Below are 26,053 nucleotides of genomic sequence, written 5' to 3' on the forward strand. Positions count from 1 at the left end.
TTTATTTACTTACCTATATTTTTTATATTACGAGTATCTCGGTGTAAAGCTTGTTGCCAAGCGTAACAGACTTAAAGACAAGTTATATTTGCGGCAATATCATAATTATAAATTATGTTAATGGTATGCTCACATAGGTACTCGCAATTTTCGCGAAAAACCGCCATCACAGATCATATAACCGCCACGTAAATTGGCTACAGCCACTTGCAAGCACACCGTCGCGGCGGACCAACCCATCCGAGTGTGGCTTTTGAATCTCGCATACGGAATTTTGTCACTAAAATACCGATTGAAAACGGTGACTTGCTTATTATTTTCAGTGACAATTTTCTGAATTCGAACACGTGAGACTCAAAAATCGGCCCGCAGATCCGAAGCTTATGTGGCCGACTCTCCCCCAACCACGTACGGTATATAAATAAGACCGTAAAGGGGGAAAGGCGGCCACTAATATATTAATATGGGGGTGTAGGGGTAACAGAATGCTTAGCATACATACCTTCATCTCCTATGAAGGATTCTTTGTCCTCGCTCTCTCTGATCCACTTCTCCTGGGCCAGGGGAGCTTCAATCTGCTTCGCTTTACTTATGGCGGCTAGTTGTATACCACCGAGATCTGTGGGTTTAATTGCTCATGAATATGGTATTCTCATACAACCATCACCTACTATACATATACGATTATCTCTACAGCAAAGGAGAACCATCTTACCCGGCCAGACGAAGGTTCAAAGGACCCTCCCCGCGGGGAGTCCGCCGACACATCAAAGGTCGGATAACTCGGACGCCTAACATCCGAGCCGAGGTATACTGCCGCACATCGACACACCTCTAGCCGGGCTGCCGAAGCCGCCACGGCTCTCGCACGCTGGGGCACGTCAAGTCTACCCAGGTGGAGTTGAAAGCTGGGGCACGTCAAGTCTTACCCAGACAGAGTTGAGAGCTGGGGCACGTCAAGTCTTACCCAGACAGAGTTGAGAGCTGGGGCACGTCAAGTCTTACCCAGACAGAGTTGAGAGCTGGGGCACGTCAAGTCTTACCCAGACAGAGAAACCTAGTCTGCCTTACCTAAGATGGTCTCAGGAATAGCTTCCACGGCAGGTTCCGTGGCAAGCTAAACTCATACGAACTTACTGTTCTTCTATTAAGGAGATCATTGCATAGAGGAACCATACCACCACTGCGAGCACCAAGTAACATAAAATACTTAGCTTTAGACGACTCAGGACAGCTGTGGGCTTCCTCACTGTATCTTACACTTTCATGCACTCGCACGTTTCGCGCCATACCGGGTTTAACCTTACTACTTGCCACGTTGGAATAACTTACCACAGTTCCACCCACGAGGGCGCTGTTCAGTGTTGCCGCTAGGAAATTCGTATTGTGGCATTAGATATTCGCGCCTGTCGCGACACACCCCGCCTCAGGCAGCAGCACGGCGACTAAATTGCTGGTCCATTCCTTGATCTTCTCAAGGGCTCGGAGAGCTGCCGCTCTCTTAGGTCTTGATTCTTCGTGTTGTCCTTCTGGCGTAACTTCCTCTAGGTGGTGTGACTCGGGATCATTCTGGTCGTAAAACTCGAGGTCGACGACCGCGAGTGGCTCTGGTTCGGACATAGACTTAGGCTTAGGCTCGTTTAACTCACTAGACATAAACTCAACCGCTTGTTTAGAGGAACACTTTCCCTCTACTGGCGAGGCATGAGGCTGTACTTCTTCTTGCTGATCTCTAACTTCATGAGTGAATCTCTGCTCAGATGAAGGCTCAGCAACGTCGTTGAGGATTCCACTGTCTGGTCATCCTTGCCTGATGGACGTGGAAGATCAGGAAGCTGCACCGGTTCTTCAACACTTTCGTCATAAGATGATGTTTGTTTGCACTGCTCTTCTCCATCTTCGATCTCTAGCGGGTAGAGATGCGCGATAGATCTTGTATACTCTGTATCTCCTACTCGTACCTTGGCGACCCTACATAAACCGTCGGCGCCTTCCTTTAAAGATACTATTTTCCCAACTTTCCAATTTATCCTGTTCTTCGTGTCACCTTTAATCTGCACGATTTGACCTATCTTAGGTGCTAACTTTGATGTTACTCTAGGTTCTTTAGGATGGTGGGAATATCTTTCTCTCAAATTTAGGAGATACCGGTTCTCAAACATCTCTTTAAATTCTCGTAGAATTATCCGTGCTTTCTTCCAACCTTTAATTAAGTGGTCCTTAGTCACCGTCCCTTGCGACGTTGTAGGATCCTTATCTGAAGTTTCCATAATGATACACTTTCCCATGGTAAGAAAGTCTGAAGGTTTTAGTACATGATCCGGCTCTGAATCTACGTAAGTTAAGGGTCTTGTGTTAAGAACTGCTTCTATTTCTTTCACCGCTGTTACTAGCTGGGTGTCATTCAACAAATGTTTCTGTAATGTTTTCTTCATACAGTTTTTAACTAAACCAACTAATCTCTCATAGAATCCTCCATGCCATGGTGCTAATTGTGGTATAAATTTCCATTTTATCTCTTTCTCTACGCAGTATGGGTTCTGAAGAATCTCTGAGAGTAACTTGTAGTGAGCCGCATTATCAGACGTTATTAAGGTAGGTACACCTCTTGCTGAAATCATTCTACGTAAGGCCATTAAACCTTCTTCCGCAGTTAAGTCCTTTACAACTTCTAAGTGAATGGCTCTTACGGCTAAGCATGTGTAGAGGCTAATCCACCTTTTACTAACTAGAAGTGGTCCCAGATAGTCGGTACCAACGTATGTGAATGGAGAGCTATAATTGACCCTCTCTTTTGGTAACGCAGGAGTTTCCGGTAGTTTATATGGCCCTCCGTCATGCTTCATACATTCGGAGCACTTCCTCAAAATCTTCTGAACTTGGCTTCTTCCTTGTGGTATCCAGTAAGTTTCCCTTATCTTGTCTAGCGTGTGACTTACTCCAACATGCTTATTTTCTTGATGAGTCTTCATTATAATTTCGTTGGTGAAATCTGAATCTTTCGGTATAAGTATAGGGTAGCGTTTATCAAATGACCAGTCTGCGTGTTTCATACGACCTTTACACCTCAGTAACTCATCTATGTCTTTAAATACGCCTAAATTCAAACTTAGACTAGTTACCTTTCCTTCTACCTCTAGAGGAAAGTATTCAGCTTGAATTTCTTTCAAATTTAGTAACTGATCCGGCATATGATCATTGTCTTGACTCGCTACTTCCTTTTAGATTTTTGTAGAGTTTCATCGCCTCATCCGTAGTGTCGGTACCCGAAACAAAGTTATCCACATATATGTCATTTGCTTTCTGTCTGACTTGCTGATCTTCTGCGTTGGACAGGTGGTGCTTAATAGTCGCATTAAGCAAAAACGGTGATGAAATGACGCCAAATGGAACTCTACAAAACCTAAGGTATAGTAGGTTGTCTTGAGATACCGGTTTAGAGGTATCTTTGAGCCACAAGAATCTGGTTACATCACGATCCTTCTTGTGTAACGCCATCTGTAAAAACGCCTTTTCAATATCTGAGGTTAAACCTATCCGATGAGTTCTAAATTTTATAAGTAAGCCAGTGAGGTCTTCTAACATGAGTGGTCCTCTGTACAAACATTCGTTCAGACTCTTGGTGTCTTTGCTACTCTTAGAGCTAGCATCATAAACTATTCTCATAGGTTTTCCTCGGTGACGTACTCCATGGAAAGGTAAGTAGTGAACGACGTTACCCGTTGACGTTCTTGAAGTAGGTACAACTTCTATTATACCTTTATCTAATTGTTCTTTAAACGTATCGCTGTATGCTAATAACGTATCTTGATCCATACGCTTCAATAAGCTTGATAAACGACCAAAAGCCATTCCAAAATTATTAGGTAAATCCGGTGGATAAGTTATCCAAGGCCAGCTTACCGTGTAACGATTATTTAATTTTAAAGTTGTATCATTAAAATATTTGATGGCTTCTTCTTCTCTAGTTGCTCTTGGGGAATCACTAATACCTATACATTCTAGTTCCCAAAGGCTCTTTATGTCTCCATTACAAAGAGGTGGATCTGGCTGATGAAGCTTCGTTTCAATGCAAGTCTGAGTGTAAGTCACTAAGTACGACTCGTCTCTAAGCTGTGGTTCTGCTCTACCACTAATTATCCAACCAAGTGCAGAGTCGATTAGAAACAAATTGCTATCCAGTTGTACCTTTTTCTCGTAAGTTATGTTGCAGTAATATTCGTTTCCAACCAAGATCTGTACAGGTCCGCTTAGCGACCCGTCGTCCGCTAGTGTATATGACTCCGGTAAGTTCTTCATCTTGACATTAGGTATATAACCTCTGGAGATATGCTCTACGCAGTTAGCCTGTATTACTATGTTCTTGTTTGTTCTAGATAGTAGATGAAGGGTGACTATTGGGCTATGTATCTCTCTGGGAGGATCGTCGCCGAAGGTGAATACTACTAGATGACTCTCTTCTTCGACGGGAAGTTTTAATTCCTTTGCAGTCCGGAATGTTACATAAGAGCGTTGGGAACCTGGATCTAAAAGAAGCCTATATTTAAATTGTTTATTCTTATCATCTATGGGGCTTGCATAAACTGTTGCCGTTTGGAGTGCTGTGATTCCTCTTCTAGAACCGTCAGGACTGACTCTTCTCCGTTGTATCCTTCTGAAAATTTAAAGGACATAATGCTCTATTATGCGGTACTTCTCCTTTACAACGGGCACACCTTCTCTTTCTCCAGCAAGCATTTGCTACGTGATTCTTACTGAAGCAGATGTAGCATCGTCCTGCAAGTCGTTTCTTCCTTTCTGCTAAAGTAGATGCTTCAGGGCAACTATCATTATAATGGCCCCCTTCGCAAAATATACACACCAATCCCTTCTTAGCCCCTGGAGTACTTCGCTGAGTTTCTGCCTGATCTTTGTTTGAAGTTGAAGTTTGGTTTGGTCTGTTTCCTTTATTGTCATATTTCTTGAAACCCTTAAACTTCTTTAGTACCGGTCTCTTATCAAAGCGTCCCTGATGGTTTTGTTTACTCTGGTTACTGTGTTGTAGTTGGGACTGGTTTGCGTATCTCGCACGTTTTGCATTCACATGAAGAGTCCCGACCGTACTAGCTTCTGTCTCTTGAGGGCGTTTCCTACCCGATATCCTTTCCGCGTCCTCTTTGGCAGTGATGATTTTATCCAGGTGGCTTCTCAGTTCTTGAATGGAATCATCCTTAACTTTAAGTTTTATTTCGTATACTAGATCAGAAGGAAACTTCTCTAGTAGCATGAAGCGCAGATGGTTGTGGTTAATGTTCTCACCTAGTGATTCTAAAATCTTAAGATTCCTTTCGATTTCGTTGAAAGTCCTTCTATAGTCATCCGCACTGCCTTTGGCCATCTTAATTTTATATAATGTTGCATAGTGCGCGTCTATAAGATGTGAAGTTTTCCCGAACCTTTCCTTCAGTATCGTAACGGCAATAGCATAGTTGGTGCTTGTAGTCGCTAGACCGTCAATGACTTTTTTGGCATCTCCCGTGACTGAAGTCTTAAGATAAGAAAGCTTGTCAACATCCGGCAGGTTCCTTGCATCGATGTTGCTTCTGAAGGCATCCCAAAATTCATACCACGCCAGTACATCCCCATTATACACCGGCAGCTGGAGCTTAGGAAGTCTGCACGAGGAGTTCGCTTCAGTCAGCTTCTCTGATGGTTTGCTTGATGTAGATATCTGGTCAATCTTCACCTTAAGTTCAGCTAAAGTCTCCTCTGCTTGAAGTTGAAGTCCATCAGATGCGGGTGTCGAAGCCAGCCTAAAGTACTCCGTCAGGTCTCCGCTAAGTCTTTTCAGTGTTGCTTCTAATTTACTGTATGTGATCTGAGCCTGCACTAAATTTTCTAAATTAACAGTACCCGGAATTACTTCTAAGTCCGTTGTGAGTTTGTCGTTAATGAGCCTAAGCCTTGCTAAAAGAATGTCGTCCATTCTGTTGTTTGTCTAGACCGTAGTCTTGTCTAGCCTGTAACGCACAGAAACAAACCCGTTTAACCTTAATTCCCTAATAATATGAACGGTCACACCAATAAAGTAATTTAATATTTTAGGTTAATTAACTTTTAATAACTCCACATATTATTTATTTTAATAATCTCAAAGTATTGAAATTTAAATCCAACTAAAAATCTCTAAAATCCATTCAAGTTTGAAACTAAAGAAAGAAAAGTCGAAGTCATTTAAATTTAATTAATTAAAACAATTGACTTAATTATGAACAGATGTTTCTTTTATTTGAAATTATTATGAAAGGAAGTAAAATAATAAATTTATGATAGGCAACATAACATACACACTGACATACGAATGTGTAATCTTTTTTTATCATTTATAGATTACAGCAGCCTAAGTCATGTCAAAATCAGTAAGTGACGTTGACGTTTATACACTGGTACCACAATACAAAATCTTCTGTCACTAACTTAAGCTCGCTTGCAAAATGATGAAAGTTAACGTTTTTATTTTGTTTATTTGTTTGGTTTATTTATTTATTAACTTTTTATTTTTACTTCACTTGTTTGATAGTTAATTATTTAAAAATTATTTAGTTTTATTTCACTCATTTGTTTGTTTAATTATTGGAACACTTCACGAAACACTTATTTAATAAATCTAAAAACACTTAAATGTCACCACAATATCCTGTAAAGAAGATGTTAGCTTATATATACACACAGCACAATTGTTATTTTTATAAACTGCAAACCCAATCAGAAAGGAAGTAAGTTGTATTTCTAAACTTCCAATAAGATGCATGATGAAATAAAAATATACCTAACTATATATCTTAAGGACCCTAGAAAATGTTCAAAAAGGTCCTTTATAGACTGTGAAAATATTAAAATCCGCCATGTACATCCGATGTTCTAAACCGCGCTAATAAGAACCGTATTACCATGATGATAGGGTCCATTTTCATCTACTAAATATCACTTCGTTAATTTCTAGAAAGTTAAAATATTTTAATAAAAGAACGTAATAGACCCGTATTTCCATGGTGATCCTCATAAATATCGAAAGAAACTTCACTAAAATTAGATAATTTTCCTTGGTTGGTTGGACGTCCAAAGTTAGCCCAAACTTTGGACAACAATCATGGCCGCCGTCGCTCACTTCGAAGTAAATGACGATCGCATTCTCTTGTTTTAAAGAATTAAGTTGTATTGCTGCAATGTAGATGTTCAAAACTTACCGAGAAGTAGTCTTGTCCGGGTATTAAGTAGTCTTATCCGGGGGTTTGGCTAATTCCGATGTAAAAGTTGTTTGTCTTGTCCGGTGTGGTTGGCGGTGGCGAATTCACTGTACCTATGAACGTAAATGAACAAATTTTTGATGATCCAACTTATTTACACGCTCATCACTTCGTCGGTGCACTTTTTATTACAATATTTACAATGATTACCTGTATAATTTAAGGAACCTTCCTGTGGAACTCGCGACTGTTCAACGACCTTCCGCCAACGATTCAAAATGGACGGACGAGTACTGTACAACCTTCAATGTTGCCAAAGTCAACTTAATTCCCCCCCAAAATTTCGATAAAATATGAAACGAATTTCGGACTCTTATCGGTAATTCTCATAATAATTATATTGATTCCTTATAAATAGCCATACACCCGAATTCTTAAAACTAAATTTATAATTCTAAAGTAAAAAGAAAACATACGAAGTAAAATATAGAGTGCAAACCCGTCTTTACTACGCGCATATTTCCTATAAGATACTTATTAGTTATTACGACTATTATTTGTCTTCTTATTATACTCCTATAAATCAGCCAATTTTTCAATATATTAAACAATTAATATGTCATAAAATTGAATAGGTTACCTACTTATATCTAGGCACAGCTTGTTATAACTTAATTATCTAACCGTCTAATTGGAAAATTAGTTCTTGCATAAATTTCCCAAGTCGAATCCGTTTAGTAACCGATTTCTTCATCTTCTTTAGTTATCTTGGTAATCCCGACAATCCGTACATTTCCGTCGATTTTGTGGGTAATCTTCTTAGTGTAGCAACACCTGCCCTCATCTGGCACCATTACTAGACGCCTTGCGTAGCCTATTCTTGCGGTTATGTTGGTAACACGAAGGCACTATTACACAATGGTATTTCTCTTAAAATTAAATTAATGAATATCATACTTGATAAATACAGACAAATGCTCCAATATTTTTTATTTATTTTTATCTCTGAATATTCTTCCTGATAATTTACAACTACATTCTAATTGTAAAATAAATCATAAATACATCCATAACGGAAACGTAATCGTTCTGTTTCCGGCCACCATGATGCAATTTCTTCAAGTTGGTACTCCGTACATTCCGTACAATTGATATTCCGCTTGTTACGCAAAATATAAAATATGACTTATTTACTCAAATTATCTTCAATTAATAAATACAAATGCCAGCCTCTTTATTTAAACGAGCCTAAATTAATGCCGAACCAGACTTCGTAAGAAAACACTTCAAACATATTCGCATAAAATAATATCTCGCAGCTTCTGTTACCAGTAGCGCCATCTATGATTTCTGTTAGTAAAGATGTCTGATTATATTGAAAATGTATGCCTTGCATTCTTTATTTATATTATAAGCCTTGATTCTTTATCTGCTGGATCCCAGCATTAACCACCATTGTGGCCGACTCTCCCCCAACCACGTACGGTATATAAATAAGACCGTAAAGGGGGAAAGGCGGCCACTAATATATTAATATGGGGGTGTAGGGGTAACAGAATGCTTAGCATACATACCTTCATCTCCTATGAAGGATTCTTTGTCCTCGCTCTCTCTGATCCACTTCTCCTGGGCCAGGGGAGCTTCAATCTGCTTCGCTTTACTTATGGCGGCTAGTTGTATACCACCGAGATCTGTGGGTTTAATTGCTCATGAATATGGTATTCTCATACAACCATCACCTACTATACATATACGATTATCTCTACAGCAAAGGAGAACCATCTTACCCGGCCAGACGAAGGTTCAAAGGACCCCCCGCGGGGAGTCCGCCGACACATCAAAGGTCGGATAACTCGGACGCCTAACATCCGAGCCGAGGTATACTGCCGCACATCGACACACCTCTAGCCGGGCTGCCGAAGCCGCCACGGCTCTCGCACGCTGGGGCACGTCAAGTCTACCCAGGTGGAGTTGAAAGCTGGGGCACGTCAAGTCTTACCCAGACAGAGTTGAGAGCTGGGGCACGTCAAGTCTTACCCAGACAGAGTTGAGAGCTGGGGCACGTCAAGTCTTACCCAGACAGAGTTGAGAGCTGGGGCACGTCAAGTCTTACCCAGACAGAGAAACCTAGTCTGCCTTACCTAAGATGGTCTCAGGAATAGCTTCCACGGCAGGTTCCGTGGCAAGCTAAACTCATACGAACTTACTGTTCTTCTATTAAGGAGATCATTGCATAGAGAAACCATACCACCACTGCGAGCACCAAGTAACATAAAATACTTAGCTTTAGACGACTCAGGACAGCTGTGGGCTTCCTCACTGTATCTTACACTTTCATGCACTCGCACGCTTCGCGCCATACCGGGTTTAACCTTACTACTTGCCACGTTGGAATAACTTACCACAGTTCCACCCACGAGGGCGCTGTTCAGTGTTGCCGCTAGGAAATTCGTATTGTGGCATTAGATATTCGCGCCTGTCGCGACAGCTTACACCCCCCCATCAATGCCTTCCCACGGCTGGGGGGGACGGTGCGTAAAGCATTCCCCACTCCGACCAAAAAAAAAAAAATTCCGAAGCTTGCCCGGCGGACAAATCCGTACGTGTATGCCTAGAAAATTTTAACAAGCAGAAGCTACTGCTAACGATCACCCTGTGACGTGTGTATAAGTAGAGGCATGGCATTTGCGAGGTCCGGCGCGGCTTCCGTAGCTCAATTGGTTAAGAGCAATGCACGGATTGCAGAAGATACGGGCTTAAGTTCCGCTGGAAGCGTAAATTTTTCCATTTTTTTCTTCAGGTAACATAAAAATACCTACCCCGTATTTTTATAATCTTCTCAGTTCGTATTTCGCTGACAATTTCCTTTAGTTTAATGGAAGTCGATAAAATGTATTCCGTTTTATACAGAAAGCTTTAAATATTACAACATTCCATATATAAGCTTCACAAGTAAAGGTTAGTGTACACATGTAAGCTTTCTACGATCGAGTTCGTGCCAGTTGTAATTGGTGTTATTAGAATGCGGTCTAATGAAAAAGTTTTCACCCCATTCTCGAAGGTATTTTAACATTTTCTTATAGCCTACAAAAAATGCCACCACTTCCACTTACTATTAGGGCATCCCAAACTCCTAGTCAAAAAGTTAAAATCCCCTATATCGAGTAGCTGATGCTATAATACATATTATATACTTATCATTTATGTTGCACAGGTAATTAGCGGTTGGGTCATCAAAGATAACAATGCCATTCATCGGTAGGTGTCTCTCAAGTAAATCGCAACTGAATTTGAGCGGTACCTAATCATAGATAGGTAGATAGATAGATAGATAATTATTGGTATTAATCATACACTGTTAGTTTACAATCATAAATACAACTTACTGTCATACTGTGTGGTTTCACAATCAAACCACGATCAAATCATAAGTAAACTTTATTTAACGAAACGTTTCGAAACTCATTAGAAGTTAACAACAAATTAATGATAATTAAATAAACATTATATTTTCAAGAAACATAATCGTGTTGTTTTTAACAGTCAAAAAGTAACATATCTGTCAATGTCTATCAATCATTCTCTGGAGTTAGGCGGCCAGTAGCGATTAAAGCCTTTGTGGTGCCTACACTGTATAAGTTAGCTTCAACCTTTAAACATTTGCAAACTTGCTCATCAGCAGTTTCTCAGTTTCCACCTATTAGCTCGCTTGATATTTAATTAAGCTTCTGTAGTACTGAGATAAAATCAATATAACTATTTTGCACTTTACATATTTAAGAGTACGCTGCAGCCCATAGGAGTTGTTAGGGGATCTTTTTCTTTTCAGAGAGCTAATGAGGATTTTTTTGTTTTTATTTATTTTATTTATTTAATGAGGATTTATATTTTGTATTATCTGAAATTTAGATCGTTAAAGGGTTTTATACAGTGTGTAAGCCCTAATACAGGCGATAAATATTAAACCAGACATACAATTCATTGGTGTTATCATTAATTAAGAGATGTTTTAAGAGGATACACGGTAGCAAAAATGCTAAAATGGAAAGGAGTCCCCCTTTCAACTTGGGAATTTTAGTTAAATATACAAGTGTTATTAACTAGATTTATCTAAAAAAAATTGTCAATTAAGAACAACTCAGTCAAAAGATATTTCAAAAAAATCTTTAAAATCGAGGTTCCGCTCTCGACTCTTTCCTCCTTCAAAACTTAATCAATCGGAACGAAATTTGAGAATCTGAATAACAATGAAATAATCTATGTCGGACCGTTTAGCTTTTTTAGGGTTCCGTAGTCAACTAGGAACCCTTATAGTTTCGCCATGTCTGTCTGTCTGTCCGTCCGTCCGTCCTTCCGTCCGTCCGTCCGTCCGTCCGTCCGTCCGCGGATAATCTCAGTAACCGTTAGCACTAGAAAGCTGAAATTTGGTACCAATATGTATTTCAATCACGCCGACAAAGTGCAAAAATAAAAAATGGAAAAAAATGTTTTATTAGGGTACCCCCCCTACATGTAAAGTGGGGGCTGATATTTTTTTTCATTCCAACCCCAACGTGTGATATATTGTTGGATAGGTATTTAAAAATGAATAAGGGTTTACTAAGATGGTTTTTTGATAATATTAGTATTTTCGGAAATAATCGCTCCTAAAGGAAAAAAAAGTGCGTCCCCCCTCTAACTTTTGAACCGTATGTTTAAAAAATATGAAAAAAATCACAAAAGTAGAACTTTATAAAGACTTTCTAGGAAAATTGTTTTGAACTTGATAGGTTCAGTAGTTTTTGAGAAAAATACGGAAAACTACGGAACCCTACACTGAGCGTGGCCCGACACGCTCTTGGCCGGTTTTTTGGTTAATTGTTACGAACCTTTTTTTGCGCCACAATGAAAAAGGCCGTATTTGGAAATTTTTGATTGGCTCTAGAATCTTTAAAAAGCAGAATATCAAAAAAATCAAAACGGTCCGTCACAGATAAAAAAAATAACAATCTGTGTTGAAAAAATTATTGCTCTATCTACAAAAACCAGGGAGGAAATAGTCTAGAGCGTTTGTATGGAGAATTGACCCCTACCGTATCGTCTTAAGTTATACTCTCAATTTTCACCCCATAATTAATCAATTTCTTCTCAGCTGCAATGTACTGTTGGTACATTGCGATGACTGTTAATGACATTAGATTACATACGCGATATGAGTTTTTAAAAGTTTAACGCGTGTGTTTACATCACATCGCGGGCCGAATTATTTTGTATGGATAAAATATTAATTCAATTCTTAGTAAAATATATGTCACTACATACCTACATTACTTATCTCCTATACTAATCACCGTTAAGACAGTCGTCCGTATTGGATCTGCACACTATATAAAAGTGGTACCGTTGATTACAACTTTGTGAAGTTTCTTACATTAATACAATCGTCTACATTTTCATTTCATGTCTACTGCGGATACCAGCAGCGTTATTGGTGAACTCGGTGGTACTGTCTGTGTACCTACACAGCAATACATATATATAATTATATATATATTTTTCTTTATTTAACTGTCTAAATTTAGCGTCCAAGCATTGGACGTTTGCTAGAGGGCTTAGTGTATTCAGAATCAACACTCTGTACCTATATACCGACCATTCTAGTCTTCTCACCATGTACCCTCACTGAGAAGCGATAGGTAAACACAAATATCAAATGAAAATAGTAAATAACTGCATATTGCTTCGCAACATTGTGCAGTGATTGTGTAAGAGCTAACAACGTTGAATTGTTATTTTCTGACGCCCACGGTCGTCCATCTTTACTTGTCAACTCAAAAAGCAACGTTTATTTGCTTAGATAATTTAAACTTTGGTTTTTGAATACACAACGGGGGTCGCAAATTGTGTATTGCGACCAAATTGTGACTTACAATGCAGTACGGGAAGTAGTGTCATAAGGTAGGTAAAAGTTGAATGACTTTACTGCGAACGTTTTAATAATATGCGTAAAGATAAGCTAATTAAACCCGGTTTACAGGACTGTTTGTGTGTGTGTGTGTGTGTGTGTGGTTCGTGTGACATAGCATGCTGTCAGATTGTAAATTAGATATAACGATTGATCTTAATAAAATTGCCTAAATAAATGCAAAACACACTAAAATAACTGCAAATAAAAATAATGCGTTAACCTTACTACGAGTACTAGCGCTTGATATCAACGTGTTCTTGACATTTTCGGATGACGAATGGTGAAAAGGTTAAACAGCCATAACTCGAGCAAGTTATTACAGACAGATCGTAAAATTCGTCAGTAAAATGTGTTTACTTCAACTATGGTTCTGAGAATAGATCACCTTAAATACCTAATACATAAATAATATTTAAATATTCTCGTACCTACAAATTTATGGCTATTTCAGAATAATACATGTGTTAAAAAAATATAGGTCACGTGTAACCGTCTGAAACCGACTCGTGACTTAATTCGTGATTCGAATGCTTCGCTCGCGTTAGAAAGAGACAAAAAGTTATTATTCTTATGTCACTCTCCATCCCTTCAACTATCTCCACTTAAAAAATCACGTCAATTCGTCGCTCCGTTTTGCCGTGAAGGACAGACAAACAAACAGACACACACACACTTTCCCATTTATAATATTTGTATGGATGTATGGATATCAGAAGGACATAATTTTGACTTAGTAACATAAGTTCGAATAAAGTTCTTAAATAAAAAAATATTAACCCTTAATAGGCAGAAAAAATTCAGAAATTACTCAGAATTCTGCCAAATTGTCAAATAAAGTAAAATGGCGGTAAAATATGGACCATTTTTTCAAAGTTGTGCACCCCACTTTTTATGGATTTGGATTTTTTTATGTGGTTTCCACTCACAATCGCGAGCTCTTTCAATCCTCATACGAGAAACAAAGTGTCCGAAGGCTTTTTTCCCATTCCGTTACCATATTTTCATACATTTTATATGGCGGTAACGGAGTGGAAGGTTTGAAAAATGTATGGAAATCTTGGGACATTTTTTTCCCCTATCAGGATATCGATCCTGAAATATCCATGTTACAAAAATTGGGGTGGACAACTTTGAAAAAAATGGCCCATATACGTCCCCTGCCCTATTAACGGTTAACAAAATAACTATTGGATAAACATTCTCAACCCATAGGCTGTCCTTATTAAGTAAATGGTGTAAAATTTGACACAGTAGGATCATTTTACAAATCAAATTGGACATAATGTTTCAATATGTCACACATGTATACAAATGCTGCATAATTGTACCTCTTTGCGTTCGTGATCTGTGTATGTACTTTTTTTTTCTGCTTTGGCTTTTATTCCCTGCCAATTGCACAGGGTGAATTTGCCAATGTCAGTGTACTTATTGACTCACCAGTGTGTATGTACTTATTGACTCACCATTTTGCCGCCCACTTCAACTCGACACTTATCTTTATCTTCGAATCCTACATAGAAACATTTGACATCACTAGATGACCTCAGTTTAAGAAATATTCAAACTTAAACTTGTCTCTCCTATTACGGCATTTATTACCTTCCTTTTTGTACGGCTATTGACAGTTCGTTGCACTGTTTTAAGCTTTATTTCAACATTATAAGGTATATAGATGGTTAGTATGTAGGCATGATACCTATATTAAACATGGTAAAGTTATACAAATTTTGGTTACCTTTGTTTTATGTAGGTTAGCAGATTAAGCTATAAATCAAAGATGCCAGCAGAATGAATAAGCGCCCACGCCTTCTTTACAACTTTTATTTTACTTACAATATCCGTTAGCTTGATAAAGTGCCGACATTGATTCAATAATTTGAGGTTTTAATCTCGTTTTGATGCGACCTTTATTTACACGAACATATTTACATAATTACAGAGGTATAAGAAACTAAGACTAAACTTAAAAGCTAGCTAATGTCTGATAATGGCGACATTTCCTTGCGACCTTGGTAGTATGTTGTGAAGAATATAAGATAACTACAGTCACCATCAACATATAGCTTGAATTTAAAAGGATAGCGGTGCCGTTATAAATTGTTAAATAAGAATTGGCTTTGAATTGAGTGAGTAAATTAAAATCGGTGCTCGTTTGTGTAGTAAACTGGTGCCGTAGCCGAATGGCATTTCTGCGACGCGAAACGATAACAAAACGCCGCGAAAGGTAGTCTGGCTCTTTCGCGCCAATACCCAAGAGCGATAGAGATAGATATTTACGAGCGTTTCGTTTCGTGAGCGTTTCGTGAGCGTTTGTGCCATTCGGCTACGTACCCTGATGTTATTTATGTGGCCAATAATGTAATGTCATGGACAATTGGGCACCTTTGAGCTCTCAATCACTATTCAAATTAATACTAGACTATCATTACAATACGCTATAACATTAATCTTACACTACAAACATTAGTTGCATAATAGCAATTATGAATTTTGTTGTAAATGTCTTACCCACAAGACATATAATTACATAAACGTTTTCATAGTCAACATGAACGACTATAGGGCATTGACCGCTCCACTGAGACACTGACAACAAATATTTATCTTGCTCTTTGTCATACTAATTTAAATGTAACTAGTCACTCTACTTAAAAGGCCATAGGAATAATTTCGACGGTGGAAAGGAAGAACCCCTTAAGCGACATTTAGTGAATTGTACAGGAGAGTGTTTCAAAGTTTTCTTTTTGAGAAAAAAAATCATAACTTTTTTCCTATTTGAAATAGGTAAATGAGTTCTTAAGACGATAATCTTATTTAATTTTTCTCTATTTTATGAAATAAACATTTACCCCAAAATCTTACAGGATCCTGAAAATGTTGTCGCTTAATTGAAAAGGTCCTCAAAATATTCCCGGAAGAACCATTTAAGCGACATCATCATAGTACTATAAAACTCACTGAAGCCACTTACCTTCCTTAACTTGTCTCTAAGATATTCAATTAAGCAACAGTCGTATGGGCAGTTATTACGTGCCAATTTGAAGTGGTATACCAGAAATTTGAAACTAAATCGATACTTTTTTGTGAATTATAACGCTAGCTTTAATATTTTTTTAAACTATTTCATATAATTGAAAAAATTAGAATATATTTGCGGTTATAAAACGCTATATTGTGCGTTTTTTAAGGAGAAAAATAAAATACTTATACGAAATTAACGTGTATTTTTATTTTAATAAAATAAATCTACTTCTAACAAATAACTCTTAATTAAGTAGGCACTTTTTTGAGATCACAATCATTTTGAGAATAAGTAGCTAGCTTACTTATTTACTTTTTGGTAAGTGTATAAATATACAAATTACAATTATCAAAATGTTTTAATAGTAACACTTAGCTTGTTAATAATTAAGTACTCAGGCACTTTTTTTGAGATCACAATAGTTTTGTGTTTATAAATTGTTAAGAATACTTAAGTAGCTAGGTAACTTATTTACTTTTTGGTAAGTGTATAAATATACAAATTACAATGATCACAATGTTTTAATGGTAACACTTAACTAGTTAATAATTAAGCACTTAGGCAGTTTTTGATATCACAATCATGTTGGGTTTATATTTTTTTAAGTATAATGTAAAGTATTATTAGAATAAAGTACAACATTACAATGTTTATTACGTACGCTCTTCGTCATATTCCTCATCGTGACACGAAATTCCGGTGTTCGACGACACAACCGCCGCACTCCGGTGTTCGTCGCTGACTGAAGCGACCCACTGCATTCCATTGTATAAGTAAAGCACCATTCGCGTGAAATTCGCGCCAAAAATTGTTCACTGTACCGACATCAAATAGATTAGAGCAACACTTTAACCGTTATCATACCATTTTCAATCTCCACTTAACCGACGTATCGCATTTATAAAGTATACTTTAAGCGACAGGTTCGGCCGCGGTAAGGAGTGTCGCTTAAAGCAATTAAATAACAACGTTATTTTTCGTAACATTCATTTAACCGACAATCGTTTTATTAAGCAGTTTTGAAGAACCACTCAAGTACAGAATTCAAGATATATGTGTCCGGAATAATCAATTAAGGGACATTACATCGGAAACGAACTCTTTTTAAAAATAGTTTATACGACTGTGGTAATATTGCAGTAGGTTTTAAGTGACACAGATAATATTTTATTCAAATTGTGTGTCGCATAAGGGGTGGTTTTTCAAATTCAGACCTCATTCGTGAATTACTTTAAGCGACATTTAAGTCATCGGATCGCCGTGAAACCCAATTCAAACGACGCAGAAAAAAACGCTGATTCCAATGATATGTATAACTCATTTTCGACCAAAATGTCGCTTAAGTGGTTCTTCCTTTCCACCGTCGATTTAGCCTCTTCTTAAGAGATCGGCGGTCACTTCATATGCTCGTAGTCATTATGTATAAGTAGTATGTATAAGTTGACTACGGTCTCGCCGGTAGAAATACTATTGTAAACATTAATTTTCATACAATTATGATGTTTTACTTAGGTAACGCTTGCAGAGGCAGAACTATCAAAATCGTTGCAAACTTATTTAAGCCTGACTACGTAGGTAGATACAACAGTATTTTATCTGCGTAAGTAGGGGTTGCAAAAAAAACGGTTTTTCTTTCTGGCTTATAGATATGCTCAAAAATCCATCATCATCATTGGCCTCAAAGTCTATAACAGACTATACAAGCAGTGTCAAGTGGGGCGACAACGTTGGTCATGGTCATGGCTATGTAAGCCAATACGGGAGCGACAAACACGACCACAACTCGGGCAGGTGATGAAGTGTGCACTCGGCGAACACGTATCGCGCTGATGACGCTTGGCGCGCTTACTTGCGAGTGTCGCAAACCAAGCATTGTCGTGGATTTTGCGTCTGTCGAACAAAAATCCTTACTAATATTATAAATGGGAAAGTGTGTGTGTCTGTTTGTTTGTCCGTCTTTCACGGCAAAACGGAGCGACGAATTGACGTGATGTTTTAAGGGTGTAACAGAACAAGCGTCTATGACGAGGAAATGGACTCGTTATTACATATAAAACTTACGGCGAATCAACTTTTCCTTGACCAACTTTTTGGTGCATATTTCCTTCGGGATTTCATTGAATATTTTAACAAATAATATCTTTGATGGTTAATCACATGTTTAGTTACGTCATCACTGATAAAATTCACTATTATTTAATGTAAAACAGGTTGGAAAAACGTATTTATCAACAAACTACGTTCACATGGACGGAATACTGACACTGACAGTTGTCAGCTGCGTAACGTTCCGATATTATGTCTTGGTTTCATTTACAAGTCAAAGAGGTAATAATCACTGATATTGATTATTATACTTCCTGAATATATCATTCAATGTAACAATTAGGAACAAATGTGATCTTTTATTGCGAAGTTACTTATTAAATTGATTTAAACAGTCTTTCACAAAATAATATTTACGTAAAAATATTTACGGAACACTCCACTATTGGACTACATAGGTATCAATATCAATAGCTCTGTCTCTCTCTAAAACACGTGTACTCGGCACGTGTTGATAAGCAAACATCCGTGTGTTAATCGTGAACTCTAATGCATAGGGCATAAGACTTAGTAAACAAAGCACACGATTGAGTAGCCATCTTGTCGGAAGTCCGATGTCAGAAGTCGGAAGTCGGATGTCAGAAGTCGGAAGTCGGATGTCAGAAGTCGGAAGTCGAATGTCAGAAGTCGGAAGTCAGAAGTCGGAAGTCGGAGATAGAATCTATAAAAGGGTCGGAGCGAGCCGACGCGCGTCATTCTTAAAATATCTACAAGACTAACAGTGTCTCTGGCTTTCGTGTGTTACTGGTGAGTGAAGTTGTTCTGCTATTATTTCTCTGTTTGTTTTTACTTGGAAATTATTCTAAGTGATTGTAAACTTTGAAATTGTGTCTCTGTTTGATTGTGCGGGGACAATATCGTCGTACAGTTGAACCTAGACCTGTGGTGGAATTGCTTTACTGTCAGTTGTGGGGTTATTTTAGTGTTCTATTTATAGTGTAGTGTTACATTTAAATTGATGTGTATAGTGAAGTTTTCTGTGCTTTGTTTCGTGAGTGCCGTTAAGCAATACAAAGACTGGGTCGATGTATGGCTGGTGCTTGGAGATAAGTCTGTGTTTGGTTTTGTAGGGAGTAATTCTTGCAAAACTAAGCTTAGATTATAGCACGTAAAGGAAACTTCACTCGTTTGTTTAGTTGGTCAGTAAAATTGAATTTAGTAATTTTCTATGGGGTTATTTTGTGAAAGTTATAAGCCAGATCATTGTTTGTGACAGACTGTTGTCCGGCTAGGCGCTTCTTCCCTTACGGTGTCAAATAAGAGGCGTTTAGGGGTCTTTTTGTTCCAAGTGGAGGGCTTGGACGCTTTTCTATACTTACAAAGGCGTACTTTCTCACCGGTCTCAAAGAGTCCAACTGTTAGATGGAAGTGAGGACTTTCACGATTGACGAAAGACATTAGGAGTAATCCTTGCTCACTGAAGTCGGCAGTATTTGAGGCTGGGGTCCTATATTTATATATATTTATTTACTCGGTGCTCTGGTCCATGCTGGCGTTGGTCGCTGGGGATTTCGGTTGTGATCGATCCACATCTAAGTAAAGTTGATCGCAGCTGGGTCTCTCATGTGGCTGGTACTGGTGTGTCCTAGAATACTGGATATATACACGGATAGGGCGATCTACTCTCTGCTACCCTAGCCCGCGGGCAAAAGCAGAGGGGGGGATAAGAACACAAGCCTATAGGTTGCCTATCTCAGCTTCGCTGGCTGAACTGTACAGCTTATGGTAGGGATACACTTGTGCATATTTTGAACACAAGATCTATGGTAAGTGACGGTCTGTGTTTCAGATATGCTAGAGTAGGGAAAACGATAGGATTAGGGTAGAGTCACACACTATTTCTATGAAAGTAGAGTTCTTTTATGATTGGTCTTGGAATATAATTGGTCAACGTGTATTGTGGAGAAATAATTTATTTATATGGTTTAAATGGACTTTAAATGTGGTGTTTACTATCTTAAAATATGTGGTAAAACTGGTAATTTATAAAACCTCTTATTACTTAATTTATTTGAGTGAAATTAATAATTGTGGTAGCAATTTCTGATTCTTCGTGTAGCATCGAGCCAGTGAGTGTTGCTAACTAGTTTTTCAAGGTAAATTCTATCAAGTTGGTTAGGGAAACAAACTATTCTTTGGAATAAAAAGCATAGTTTGTTATAGGGCCCAGTGGCATGCGAGCGCCGTCCACTGATGACAAGTTAAAAGCTTCAAGGAGTTACTAGACTTACTTACTTCGTTCTCAGTGGTAGCAACTACTCGGAGCCTTGATGATACATTAGAAGGATCGAGAAGTTATGGTCTATTAGCAGTATTGGGGAAAAGGGGGTTTAGCTAGGGAAAAAGAAACAAAATAAAAGGGGGGTTAGTTAGTAGATAGATAGCCCTTCTGGCTTGGCATAGGACTCTCAATAAAGCAGTTTGATTGAGATTAAGGATCCTATTCCGCAACGCAAGTTCGTACCCAAGCCAGGATCACTAATAGAGCGTAGCGGTTGTTTTCCAAAATAACTTTTAATATTTATTTCATGTATGTTTCACTCACTAACTTTTATTCTAAAATTTCTTCATCACGTCATTAATTTTCTCACATATAACTTTCTAGGCCTAAATCTGATAAAATACTCTTCTATAACACTATATTATTATGCTACAATAACCTTTATTCTTCTTTAAAATATAAATAAATAAAATTTTAAAAATTAGTCAAAAATACAGCTGATACTCATTAAAGGATCTAGGTTATCGCGGTTCACATCGAAGGGTTCTACTTATTCACGCTAGACGATCACAAGGCCAAATTACGGGGTATATTTAAAGGGGGGTTAGCTATACTGTTGGTTAGTCAAGCAAGTAAGTAAACAAGTAAGGTGAGCGGAGGTTTAGTTACATTTGGTGACGTGACCAAGGGATCTAAGATGTGTTCTGTAGAACACATCTTGGATACCAAGGTTTACAAATAAATAATAGGAAGTAGCCGTTGCAAGGTTACTTTTGGTGCCGAGCAACCAGAATTTTAAGAACCTTATTTTATTAGCCTTACCAGGCTACATTTGTTGTTGTGAAAACGAGTGGGTGTGCTGTATTTCTTGACTTATTTCATCTCTAAATAAAACTCATATACCTAATATTTTTATTCAATCGCTATTTCATAAAAACTAAAATAACTTTATCGTTAATAAACAAGTCTGTAGTATTTTCTTCCATTGTTCATTCTTGCCGCGTTCCGGGCGAAGTCATGCATCGATGCAGAATCGATTGTATGTTCATCCCCTATTTTTGGTATCTTCTGAAAAATAAAAATAATAAAATTAAATTAGCATAGTAAACTATGACAAAAAAATATTTCTAGGAAATTAGTTCATAGTCGTAGTGGTTAAACATCGTCCCCAATAGGCGATTCGGGTTGCATTGCTACGTAGCAATTGTTGGCATTGGCGCATCTTGACGTTCCCTTGCGCCTGTGCGTAGTACTATTATTTATTCTGTGTCTTAATGTATGTTTTATGGCTGTTGTATAGGCGGGGCTAGTGCGTAAAATACTAGGTACTTATAGAAAAAATATTCATGTACCTAAAATAAAAGAAGGCGCGGAGCTGTAGTAGTTTAGAAGAGTTTCCCACCTAGTGACCGGAATTGGAAACATAAGTGTGTGAACTATGTACAATAGCAATAGAATTTCATGTTAAAACAAATAGTTCTCTATATGTCTAGTACATTTTCATAGCAGGCTCTGCCATCTTCAGGGTTATTTTGAAAGCTCACATCACGTTTGCGCTTTACATTGGAGATCGGATAGCTTCGATGCTGTCTTATATAGTCCATGAACACTCTCTGATGCTATGTATGTTCCTGGAAGACGTCTGTTATACAGAATTTCATTCATAGGCAGGATAACTACAGTCTAGATGTAAGGTTATTTTCCTAAAATAATCTAGGATACCTAAGCCCTAGATTTAAGACCTAGTAATACAAGAAGATAGGCTCTAGTCTAATGGCTATGGGGGCGCGATTATTCATTGTCGCGCTGAAGTACAATATTATATGGGGCGCCCCGCCATTTTTCTATGAATACTGAATAGCTACACGCATGTGGTACTATGACAAGTACACCCTTCGATGGATGGCTTGTTTGCATTTCAGTTGTAACTCTATAATCTACAAATTGGCTCACAGGATTTCATACATCATACAATAATTTGGCATATTGTTTGTACGGTTTGTACCAAATATTGTCACTGTAGTGCAGCCGTGAGAAGAACAGGTTTCTGTCTGTTAAGATATAGGTATAAATCATATTAGGACTAATTTTAGTTCATTAGCTTATAAGTCATCATATATTTTCATATTACATCCGTGGTAAACAAGCATATGTCCCGCTTGATGGTAAGAGGTCACCGTAGCCTATATCTGCCAATTATTTCAATAAAATTAAATCCACTGTACGAATTTCAACTTTCTATACGTATACATTTTTACTGTAGTAATACAAATAAGTATATATGTATAAACAAGATTTTCAATAGCTTCATATGACATGAGTTCGTTATCTCACATGATAAGCTGTAGGTTAGTCTAAAATAGTAAGTGTAAAACCATACAATTATTATGTTCGGTAGATTGTGTACACAGCTTTTATACGGAACGTTACACTGTCACGGATCAGGCATATGCCAACATACATATTTTATTAGTTATGTTAAATAGCTACACAATCGTTACCAGATTTCCTATGAAATTACCAGCATCTGGGAGGTCGTACCTCGCCATACCCTAACTCCACCACTGCTTGATCATTGTCACAATTGCTTAAATAATTTCATGAAAATTGATTGAAATTTGTAATATTCCTGTTAAGTAGGCATAGATAATAAGCACTATTATCATTATAAAACCATATTTTACTGAGGTTCAGAAAAAGTATGTAGTATGTGGTACGCATTGAGTATGTAAACTTACCTAACATGACCGGGTCCAGTCTGATTGTCGGATTACTTTGTTACTGGTAGTGCAGATTAGTGAGTCCTCAGTACACTGAAAGGAAATAGTCAGACATTAGAAATATCCATATAGAAAGAGTAAGAAAAGGGTATTGTTTAGAGTGGGGTTCTGCCAAATAGGAATAATATTATTTCACTTATCTACTCACGGGGGCGCGTCGCTTGTTTTTGGAACTAAGACACGCCCATGAGAAATAATTTGCCAGAAAAGACAAAGCATAGAACAAAATTACAAAAAAGGAAAAATTAAAAATAAAAAAGTTTGAGAACCCCTGCCTTGCAGTGCATATCTACACGAGCTAGGACATAAATGAGTTAGTAATAAGTTTGCTTAGCCAATAAAATTAGGATAAATTCATTTAAGTTTAATTTTCACTTCATCCCTTATTGCCATCGCTATACTTCGCCTAAATTATCTAAATATAATATTAATGCCATGAGCTGTTCACTTTTAAATTTAATAATTAGAACGTGTTATTATATAATAATACATAAGTACCTTTCGTTTATATGAAGTCAGTAGATATATGGAGGAGAGTCCGACTTGAGGCATGGCCTCTCGGGTAAAACCTGAAATTGTACATATTGAAAGATTAGTTAAAAAAGGGTGTATGTATGTTTAAGGAATCTTATTTGTAAATATGTATCATTAAGATTGTTTATATTTATCTAGGCCATTCATGGTTAAGAAAAAAAAAAAAGGAAGAACAACCATATCCATGTTTCTATGTAAAATTTCCTGCCGAGTCGTTTTACTCACTAAGTAGAGTTAATTAAGTTAAAAAGTAGCTGTTTAGTGGCAATGATTTTTTGTACTTACTTGAGGATAGTGCTAAGACGGAGTACAGTCCATAAAGGACACACCGGAAAATTCCTCAGTCCACTTGCACATTGCCGACAGCTGGGTGATGTTCTTCGAGGATGGTTACCCATTTCATATACTGAAAATTAATACATACATTGTTTAAACTCAATGTAGCAGAAATAAAATCTATGCTAAGTCTGGATTTTTAATCTACATAATTTTATTTAAGTATACAAAAATACAAAATTAAAGTTTGGACAAGTTTCAATGCCTATTATTAAATGCCATAACATTCATTTGAGGTCCTACAAATATTGCTTTCCATAATCCATAAGCTTGAGAAATTTTATTGGTTGGAACGGAAACAACATTACAAGTTCCAAGTACAGTTAGGAGACCTAGATCAAATAAATTAGTCGAACATATTTTTAATGCTTACCGTTTAACCAAGGTATGTTCAGTTTCTATAAATATTGATTTCCATAAATTTGTGGCAGATGTGTAGAAATATTGGGCATTGTAAATTCCAATTAGATGTTGACTGAAAAATCAAACAACCATATAAACCTCATTGAAAGTAACAAATCTATTTTGACAGTTAGGCCTATTTCACGTACATTTAGATCCTCTTAGGGAATGTGAAAGTCAGAAATTAACGTGGGAAATTTACTATCAATAACTTATCTGACGACAGAACAATGAAATAAGCAACATTTCACCATATATATTCGGTCTAGTCGTTGTAGTTCGCAAGTATGTTCTGCTGGGTTTCGAAAACGACGACTAGTTTGAAAACACATCAAATAATAAAACAAAAGCTTACCTTTCTTGTAAAGCTGCTTTTGAAGAAGGCAATTGTTCACTTTATTAGTTTAGACATGGCCCGTTAAGACATCCTTTGCATGGGCTGTTTGCTCATTAGATCATGAGTATGAGCACTAAATTCTTCTATTATCTTGATGAGAAACACAACAAAACACATGTCCATTGCATTCACGTTTTTTTTCCAACAATAATGTCATGTCAATTTCGTAACCTCACTTTCGCTAACGGAAAATTACATTGCAATTGCAGTTCAGAGTTCAATTTGATAAAACAGGCTCACTTTGTCGACAAAATTATTTAGAAGTAACGCGTGTTTAGGGCAAATAATGTTTTGTTTGCATTTTCTTAGTTTACTAAATGACAAAATGGCGAATATGGACGGTTCATGACCGGCGTCGGCGCAGAATTGTCTGTCGTTTGTTTAAGCCGAGTAAAATAAAGCGAATATTTAAATAATTCTAGTTGTAGATCACGTAATTAATAATGAGCTAAAGAAAACAAAAACGGATCTGCCATTTTTTCGCGAACAAGCGGCATATTAGCGGTAAGCATGACATAGATTAGAGAAAATAATTTAACCACAGATAACATATATCTTCGCCAAAAGGTGTTCTATCGGTGACATTACACAAACTATCATTGTTTTTAAGTTGGTACGCTTGATCGGTCATACAATTTTCGACAAAAGATATTCAGTAATTCAGTAATTTATTGTCCGGTGTTGTCATTTACAAAACTTTACTTCATTTTTCTCTACTTCATTATAGTAAAATTAATACAATAGATGTATTTAAATACAAAAGATTTTGTTAATTTAATTTTCTATTGCTTAAATCACATCAAACTATTCAAGTTGTGTAGATTTTGAACGGTATTTTGTAAATAGGGCCTAACACATGTCCCCTTACAAGTGCGGTCCGACCGTCTGTTAGATCCTTAAAGAATCTCACAATATATTTTTAATGTGGTCACACTTTTGTAAACCGATGCGCACACGCGATTTCCTACGCATTGACAAATTTACACGATAGTTTTCGTTCGATTTCATTAAATTATGAAAAAAAAAAAAAACAATTATATACTTCTAATAACTAGTCAAATATTTGAACATTATGATAGGCT

At 37.3% G+C, this 26,053-nt stretch overlaps 3 protein-coding genes and 1 long non-coding RNA gene across 4 annotated transcripts in view; 1 reads left to right on the forward strand and 3 right to left on the reverse strand.

Annotated features, from left to right (window-relative positions):
* The window catches only part of LOC125235163 (connectin-like), a 256,759-nt gene that overhangs the window by 30,767 nt on the left and 199,939 nt on the right, over nt 1-26,053 (forward strand). The window lies entirely within an intron of this gene.
* On the reverse strand, nt 472-3,191 carry LOC125235557. The gene is made up of 3 exons (XM_048142156.1): nt 1,885-3,191; nt 1,333-1,792; nt 472-619 (listed from the first exon to the last, which is right to left on the reverse strand). Exons 1-2 carry the CDS (start codon nt 3,189-3,191, stop codon nt 1,393-1,395), a joined length of 1,707 nt encoding a protein of 568 aa, XP_047998113.1. The 3' UTR covers nt 472-619; nt 1,333-1,392.
* LOC125235558 lies at nt 3,196-4,299 on the reverse strand. The gene has a single exon (XM_048142157.1). It carries the CDS (start codon nt 4,297-4,299, stop codon nt 3,196-3,198), a length of 1,104 nt encoding a protein of 367 aa, XP_047998114.1.
* On the reverse strand, nt 21,435-24,615 carry LOC125235165. The gene is made up of 5 exons (XR_007178054.1): nt 24,546-24,615; nt 24,122-24,242; nt 23,801-23,871; nt 23,261-23,335; nt 21,435-21,590 (listed from the first exon to the last, which is right to left on the reverse strand). It is a non-coding gene; the product is annotated as an uncharacterized LOC125235165 (long non-coding RNA).

This window comes from Leguminivora glycinivorella, chromosome 17 (assembly GCF_023078275.1).
Source record: "Leguminivora glycinivorella isolate SPB_JAAS2020 chromosome 17, LegGlyc_1.1, whole genome shotgun sequence".
Lineage (NCBI taxonomy): Eukaryota > Metazoa > Arthropoda > Insecta > Lepidoptera > Tortricidae > Leguminivora > Leguminivora glycinivorella.

What these genes read in the sequence shown, in the direction of transcription:
- LOC125235557 (XM_048142156.1), bottom strand. Translation starts at nt 3,191, where the DNA reads ATGCCGGATCAGTTACTAAATTTGAAAGAAATTCAAGCTGAATACTTT. An exon ending in ATCGAAGATGGAGAAGAGCA is followed by an intron (nt 1,793 to 1,884) that starts GTGCAAACAAAC and finishes ATGACCAGACAG; the next exon opens with TGGAATCCTCAACGACGTTG.
- LOC125235558 (XM_048142157.1), bottom strand. Translation starts at nt 4,299, where the DNA reads ATGAAGAACTTACCGGAGTCATATACACTAGCGGACGACGGGTCGCTA.